Source organism: Eurosta solidaginis, chromosome 4 (genome assembly GCF_040869045.1).
Source record: "Eurosta solidaginis isolate ZX-2024a chromosome 4, ASM4086904v1, whole genome shotgun sequence".
NCBI lineage: Eukaryota > Metazoa > Arthropoda > Insecta > Diptera > Tephritidae > Eurosta > Eurosta solidaginis.
Window position 1 is genome coordinate 50813929 of NC_090322.1, and position 8900 is coordinate 50822828.

The following is an 8900-nucleotide window of genomic DNA, read 5'->3' on the forward strand; positions in this document are numbered from 1 at the left end:
TCCCTGACACAAAATTCCGACACTTTTTCATGGATGTTTCTGAGGGCCTTATCATACTCCTTTCTTCATACGGCTAAATTCTTAACTACCAGATTTCTTCATTGTTCTTACGGAGATGACCACCCCCAGCGGGTTAGGGGGTTAGAATATACCCGCGGCAGGTATGCCTGTCGTATGAGGCGACTAAAATACCAAATTGATTCAAGGGGTTGTGTAGCGCTAAATATAGCTTCTCCAACCCAATTGTAAACATCACCTACCCGTGACGAATCCTGTTACTTTAACAGTCGAGGATATGGCGACCCCATGTTCCTTATGGATCTAGAAGGTGGGAGGGGCGGGTGCTTGTTGCCGGAACGTACCGGATCTGCATCCGGCAAAGGACCATCAACATCAATAACACTCCCCAATGCCTTCGGGAGCGTCCTTCTCGCTACAACAACAACAACAGATGACCTCTTAAGTTCCTGGGAGGGTGGACTGTTCAATGCTGGTATGCTCAGGTTTTTAGGCATTCAGCAGATACTGTTTGTTCAGCATTTCATTTCTCCCCCTAGTAGGGAGTATTCTCGCTTCACAGTTTAGGTGATGTTCTGGGGACAAAGGAAGACGTTCGTTGTTTAATTCTTCTTGGTTTTGATGTTAAGTTCCAGAACTGCATTGATGCCTGCCAGCCACACAGATAATTTGCAGTCCACCTTTTGAGCCTGGGAAGAAGGGTAGATAGCTATAGATAGCTATACTACATACATTAAATCCATCCTAATGGATTGCGGGTTCGGGTTCATCATCCCTGGGGGTACTTCGCTGCCTCCATTTAAGAGGGCAAATAAGTGTTCCTTCCATAATCTAAGTACTCTCTGTGCATCGGTTACAAGGTCGCCGTTTTTGTTTTAGCAGGAGTTTGCCTTAAAACCTTCTATAAGTCGCCGATTTTAGTTGTTCTTGTAACGTTTGTAAAGTCTTCGGATTGCTGCACACATGTGTAAGGTGCCTTCGTCTTTAGGGAACGTACCCAAATTACGTGACCCCTTTAGGGGGAGGGGGTTTCTTTAGGTATTACACCTGGTCACAGGGGGGAGGGTAGGGATTGCGGCTTTGTCACGTAGTCAATAATCTCTAGAAAGTCTTGCAATTTGTTTGTGGAATTTATTTCGCGTCAAAAATTTCCATGAAAAATCAGCAGAAAAACGTGCACGGTAATGCATTGGACGACGTGTCTCGCATGCGACCTCTGCATGTCCTCTCCAGGAGACCAAAAGAGATCTTATATATCGTGGAGCAAAGCGCGGAGTGAATAGACATCGAGGCTGTCGACGAGGAAAAAATAAGCACGTCTGAGGAAACTCCTGATGCTACTGCTCCCATAATCTACGATGTATCCCAGTGGCTAGATGCTGGAAGCGTATTCTTTATAAAGTTGAATTAGATGAAAATAAATAAAAGGGAAAAAGGCTTTATAAATTAAGTTGTTGTTCAAATATGTTTTTAAATACATTTTTTCTTCTTAATATTATTAACTTGTAATTGTATGTATGCACGCAAGCTTCGCGTAACGCGGCGGGCGCCGAATTAATAAAAACAAATATAAATCAAATAATTTTTTTTTAAGTTAGCAAAAAATAATTTAAAATCATACTTATGTACTACGTGAAAACTAAAGGGGGAGGGGGATCTTAAAATATACTGTCGATGGTCACCGAGGGGAGGGATGGGGATAAAAAGTTGTAGAAAATGGGTCACGTAGTTTGGGTACGTTCCCTTAGAACTAAACATAACCGAGAGACATCGAAATGCAGTGCAAATATATTGAAGTGCAGTAGCGCGTAAATAGTTAACAAAGGGTCATCTTTTTTATTTTTATTTAGGGGTTGAAGGGGTTGATAAGCGCAATACAAAGCTTTATAGCGTCAAAGCTTCCGCAACCCAATTGTCAACCTCACCTACGAGAGGGAATCCTGTTACAAATATGAGTGCATCATACACATACTTAGCGGGGAGTGTTGTTGTTGTTAGTGTAGCGATAAGGATACTCCCTGAAGGAACGTACCGGTCCGGTAACATTAAGGTACTAGCCCTACCATCTCAGAAACGATTTGGTATGGCCACATGAAACCTTCTAGGCCATAACGCCCTCCCAACCCCTAGATCCATAAGGAGCTTGGGGTTGCCAGAGCCTCGGCTGTTAAAGAAACAGGATTCGCCACGGGTAGGTGAGGTTTACAATTGGGTTGGAGATGTTATATATTGTGCTGGCAACCCCTTGAATCAATTTTGTACTTTAATCACCTTTACGACAGGCATACCTGCCGCGGGTATATTCTAAGCCCCCTAACCCGCTGGGGTGGTCTTTGGGGAGTGTCTTTGTCGTTATTACAACAACAACAACAAAGGGCAACCTTTTTATAAAATTTTCGCAGACGCTGCTGCACTTTTCACACAATTTCATTTATGCTATAAGAAATAACTCTAACGGGCCGATTCTGAGCGTTACCGGTAAAATAGTACCCAGAACATTATGTAACCGAAAATCGTTACCAGTTGTTTTATTCGCGATTCTGGCCAAAGTGGTAACGCTGTCATCACCGAAAAACTCACCAATGTCTTTGGTGAAATTTAAAAGGTGGATTTCTCCGCTTTACCCATGGCGGAAAGATATAAAGTGGCAGCATGCGACAGCTGAATATAAACTTTTTTATTTGATTTGATACATCAACTCCGGCGCAGTACGATTTTGACATTCGTCCATCGAATTTACAAAAACAAAGTACATGGAATTTTTATTTATGTTTGTAGGTATGTCACCATGCTGCCACCTTGTATGGTTCCGCCATGGCTTTACCGAAAATGTATCACTCGTAGATACGAGGTTAACGAATAAACGAGACGATGTGTATATATGTACATACATGCATAAGATTTTACATAGCTATATTGTAATTTATTCTGTGAAAGTACATAATGTAAACAAATATATAATATACAGCAAGAGGCAACACTTTTTTACTATTATCTTTACTTATTTGCGCTTACAAATCTTTATTTTTGCCTTTTTCTATTTCGATTTAACCACCTACTTTTGTGGGTAAAAAATTATCCGGCTGCTTTCGTGGATAGAATACCAAAAGGGTGTAAAAGTTCCCACATGATTTCGTTTCCGTGGTGAAGAATGTTGTTACCACACTAGAATCGGGGCGTAAATCTAACTCTAATTTCTCTATCCTAACAGGGATGATCCGAACAATACTGCCAACATCGGTCAAAATACGAATGGTCCGGTCGCAACGCTTTTCATTTACAATCCCTATAGACGTTATGAAGCTTGGCGTTTTGTTAGCTACATGTTTGTGCATGTTGGATTAATGCATTTATTCATGAATTTGGTCATACAAATATTTTTGGGCGTTGCTTTGGAGTTGGTGCATCATTGGTGGCGTGTTGCCTTAATCTATTTGGCTGGCGTATTAGCTGGTTCAATGGGCACATCATTGACAAGTCCAAGGATTTTTTTGGCAGGCGCTTCAGGCGGTGTTTATGCTTTAATTACAGCGCATATTGCTACGATTATTTTGGCAAGCGAAATTTTTAAATAATTTTAATTATATAATTAAAATAAATTTTTGTTTCTTCTTTTTCAACAGAACTACAAGGAAATGGAGTATGCCATTGTGCAACTTTTTGTATTTCTCATCTTCTGTTTCACCGATTTGGGTACATCCGTTTATCGTCATCTAACAGATCAACACGATCAAATTGGTTATATTGCACATTTATCTGGCGCTGTAGCCGGTTTACTTGTTGGTATAGGCGTACTGAGGAATTTGGAGGTGCAACGCTGGGAAAAAATCCTATGGTGGGTTGCGGTTATTCTGTATTTTTCGTTAATGATGACTGGTGTCCTGATACATGTACTTATGCCTAAGTATTTTCCGCGCCAAGAGTATAATTAGTTGAATTTTTAAAATTTACAAACATATTTATACACATACTGAGCAGTATAAGGAAAACGTTTTGGTAGCATTTATACAACTATTGTATTTATTTAAGCTAGTTTATTTTACCATACAGTAAAACTACTATTTAGACGCACATGATGAAATGAACAATAATGATATACATATTTTTATATTTAATATTTATATTTAGATTTAAGTTATTAGGAAAGTATTGAGCACCAAAGTGCCTTTAAAAAATTATGGTTCTGCATACATACATACGTAAATGGTTGAAAAGTAGCAAATACTTCTTTAGAACATTTTGGTTTTTTAAATATTATTTAGTTGGATTCAAGGTTCGATTCGAGCTCAAGGCCAGAACAATAATTTTTTTCTAATGATAATTATTTTTTAATTTTTCTAAATTTGAAAAATTGTATTTTGTTTTATTGCTTAGCGCAGCATGCCTAAAGCGTACTGATGATGAAGGCTTAGCACCCTTTGAAATGGATCTATCTGCGCAGCTATGGCAGGTTGTCTGAAAAATTTTCTACTTACTATTCCAAAAACAAAATACAATTTTTCAAATTTAGAAAAATTAAAAAATAACAATAATTATCATTAGAAAAAAATTATTGTTCTGGCCTTGAGCTCGAATCGAACCTTGAATCATTTATCAATAGGCCGATAAAAACAAAAACAATTATTATTTAGTTTGCAAAATAATTTAAGTAGACCTTAGGAATAGGTCCCCCTAGATTTTCCCTCACAAGAGAAAACATCGCGGATGTAGAGTTGTGACAAGTGTTAGAATCTATTGTTCTAAGGCTACTAAAGATATTTTTGGAATATATAATATTATCATTATTGTCAAATCCACGTAATTTTACTTAAAGATATCACTGTTCAATCACCTTAATTTATATTGTCACGGATATTAGCATTACTAAGCTATACCATCACTAAGGCGATGCTAAGGCCATGCTAAGCGATATTTACGTCAATAATCAAATCATGTATACACATATATAAGGCAGCCGAGAGATGTCACACACAGATGCATTTACTTATACGCCTATGTGTGCGCGAGATACTGTAAACTACAAACATTCACATCAATAATTCAATCATTATGTATCTACATAAACGAATAAATAATTGCGTCTACACATATGTACCATGTACGAATATGAGCAGCGGAGAGTCAATGCGCAAACACATGCATATATCTGAGATACTCCTATAAGTATGCAATGAGAAAAACTATAAAATTATGCAATTGTAGTTACAGCTGAGAAGTTTGAGAGCTACTGGACTAGTAGATTCTGGAAGCGCATAGAAGATGTATAAAATTGTGCTATTGTAGTTACAGCTGAGAAGTTTCAGAGCTGCTGGACTAGTAGATTCTAGAAGCGCCTAGAAGATGCGAATGTTAAAATCAAAGAGTATAAAATGCGACAGATGTAGAGGCGCTGGAATTCAGTTTGATTTGAGTTGTCAAGCAGTTTCGATTAAGACGATATCTAGCGAGCAATAGCAGTATTATTTTGAATAGTAGAGTTTCATTGAGCTATCAATCAGTGTGGTTATTAAGCATGCTATTCGTTGCACAGTTTGAGTGTTATTGTGAAGTACTTTAATAAAGGCAATTTTGCATTATTACAAATTGGAGTTATTTATTCAACAGTTTAGTGATTCGAACTTAGCAGAGGATTGCAAATAAGAGGATTTGCAAGTAAAATTCGTTACAATTGGTGTCACAAGAGGAATTGTTGAATAAATTCCAGAGGACAACAAGGACATAGCAAAGTTCAGTGAATTGAAGATCCAGCAACTAAAGAAGGAGTTGGAGAGCCGTGGATTGAATACAAGCGGCGTTAAACTTGAACTTCAGGCACGGCTACGAGAGGCAATGGAAGCAGAAGGAATTGATGTGGAAGAGTATGACTTTCATCTTGATGGCGAGGAAATAACAAAAACGGAAGAAACACCACAGACAATGGCGAACACAGACCTGAACATGATATTGGCTGCAATATCTGCTCAAACATCGACAATGTCATCACAGATGGAATCCCAAGAGACACGAATAACATCGAAGATTGAAGCACAAGAGGCACGTATAACAGAAATGTCATCACAAATATCCACAAATATGTCATCACAGCTGGAAGAACAAAAGACATATATGGCAACCCAACTGAAAGAACAAGAGACACGCATAACAGTACAACTAGAAGCACAAGAGGCGCGTATATCATCAAAACTCGAAGCGCGCATGGACGAAAAAATAATGCAGTTTGAAAAAAATTCGAGGCAGAGGTGGATGCGTTGAGAGGTCGTATACAGGAATTGCTACTTAATCGGCCGGCTGCTTTAGCGAGTAATACGAAGGTAAAAACTCCATCCTTTGACGGTTCTGTTCCTTTCCAGGTCTTCAAGCTACAGTTTGAGAAGACCGCAGCAGTGAACAACTGGAATGCGAAAGATAAAGTTGCTGCACTGTTCGTGGCATTGAAGGGGCCAGCAGCGGAAATCCTACAACCGATTTCCGAAGGAGAGCGGAACAATTATGAAGCATTGATGGCTTGGAAGCGAGCATAGAAAACAGATATTCCAAATTGAGTTGCAAAACCGCTACCAAAAAGCAAATGAGACATTGCAGGAGCTTGCTTCAGATATTGAAAGATTGGCTCATCTTGCAAATGCGGACGCACCCGTGGAATACACTGAAAGGGTAAAAATCCAGAGTTTCATAAATGGCATACGGGACGTGGAAACGAAGCGAGCTACATACGCAAACTTAAAGCTGACATTTGCTGAAACGGTATCACATGCATTGACTCAGGAAACGGCCTCACTATTGAGTAAACCAGCATACATAGCTCATCGTGTGAAAGTGGAAAGACCAGATTGGGTAGACACAATTTTGGAAGCACTGAAGGGATCACAACAGAAAAATGCCGGAGTTATTAAATGTTTCAAGTGCGGCAACCCAGGTCATATTGCACGACATTGCAGCAGCGGTCCCAATAGCTCCAACTAAAAGAACTCATTTTTAAATAATGTTCTCAACTTAGTAGTTATGTTCGGTTTCATAACGATATTTATTTATCAATAAAACAGAAATTGAATCAATATATTTAGGGAGATTTTCATAATTAATAAATTACAATTTTAAGGCTTGTAGCCAAAACTATTTTAAATAAAAAATTTCAGAACTCAACTCTTTGAAATCCTCAATTCAACTCCCCATTTAATTTTATTTTTTCACCCGGCCTACTACTCAAAAACAATCATTTGACAATCTTTTCAATTGCATACAGTACTTAACTTAATTTCATAAATATGTAAACAAGTGATTGAAACGTAAGGTAGATTTGCATTATATCACCCTCCTTTGAAAAAGAAGGATGTGACAAAGTGATCAATTTTGTCACGTCCTTCTTGCTTATTCAACTGTAAGATTAATTGTCTTGAATGAACGAATATGCATTTTTTAGGGGTACCTTCCCTTCCTAAAATTCGATCATTCAGAACAATTTGTGTTAAAACAAAAAAAAAACAGACTAACTTATTTATTAATTATTATTACTACTATGTTAATACTATATTAGGTTAACACTACATTAAGTAATTTACAAATAATTACTAACTTATATTCTAAATATTATGTTAATAATTCAAATATTAAATTCAATTTGTATTAGTAAACTATTTATTATTATTTTTTTTTTTTTTGAGTTTTTTAATTTTTATTAACCCAACAACTAAATTTTAGTCTATGCTAAAACTAAAATATAAAAATATTTATTTTATTTTATGTATTCTATTTTTATGTACTAATTTTTTCTTTTTAGTTTTGTCAATTTGTGTTATGGTATAAGGTCCCTGATATATGTTTGTGTGTTTGTCTCGAGGTTCTTTCTGTATTAGAACTTTATCATTTATATTAATAGTTAGGGGTTTTGCTATTTTATCGTAAGCATTTTTATTTCTAATTTTATGTTTATTGATTAATTCTTTTGCGAGTACATGTGACTTTTGCATACAATATTTTACCTCTTTTGCATAATTTTCAACATTATAAACTGGATCTATATTTTGCTTTTTTAATTCATTTGGCAAAGTAACTTTTCTACCAAGCACTAATTCAAAAGGTGTAAACTGATTATCAAAAATAGTATTTGTTGTTGTATTATGCAAAAATGTAAAATATTTTAAATAAACGTCCCACTCGGGAAATGAATCGTCAAGGTAAGCTCTTAAATATTCGTTAAACACACGATGATTCCTTTCAATAGTACCAACAGTTTCATGATGATAAGGTGTTGCAAAATTATGCTCAATTTTCAAAAGTTTAGTCAATTCCGCAAAAATTTCATTTTTAAATTCTGTGCCTAAATCTGATTTAATAGATTTCATTATGCCATAAATTAGAATAAAACCTTCAAAAATTGCAGATGCAACTGTTTTTGCACTCTTATCTGAAATAGCTATTGTAACTAAATATTTGCTTAAATCGCACATAATGGTAACTGCGAACTTATTCCCATTATTCGACTCAGGCAAAGGTCCTATCGTGTCTATAACTACTATATCAAAAGGCTTGCAAGGTGTTGGTGTAAGCACCATATTTTCTTTTGTTTTGGGCTTAACTTTGTTTAACAGGCATTTTTCACAATTTTTCACAAATTTAGCAATATCGCGCGTCATATTTTTCCAAAAATATTTTGTACGTATTTTCGCGTATAACTTCTTATTTCCACAATGACCACCTGATATTGGATCATTATGATAAACTGTCATAAGTTTTATTAGTAAGGGTCGTAGGCTAGTTAGACCTAATTATGTTTGGTGCAAATAAACGCTTTATTTCACCTTCTTGCCCAACGTTTCGCTGAATATTCCAGCATCATCAGGGGCTACACTATTTATTTTTCATAAAAGATAACAAACATTATT

General features: G+C 36.4%; 1 protein-coding gene across 2 annotated transcripts in view; it reads left to right on the top strand.

The window, feature by feature from the left end:
• rho-4 (rhomboid-4) overlaps positions 1–7652 on the top strand; it is a 34033-nt gene extending 26381 nt beyond the window's left edge. For both annotated transcript variants that reach the window (XM_067781534.1, XM_067781535.1), the window contains exons 5-6: positions 3230–3572; positions 3642–7652. In XM_067781534.1, coding sequence (XP_067637635.1) covers positions 3230–3572; positions 3642–3950 — 652 coding nt within the window. In that variant the 3' untranslated portion in view covers positions 3951–7652. The remainder of the gene's footprint in view (positions 1–3229; positions 3573–3641) is intronic.
• Positions 7653–8900: the final 1248 nt, after the last annotated feature.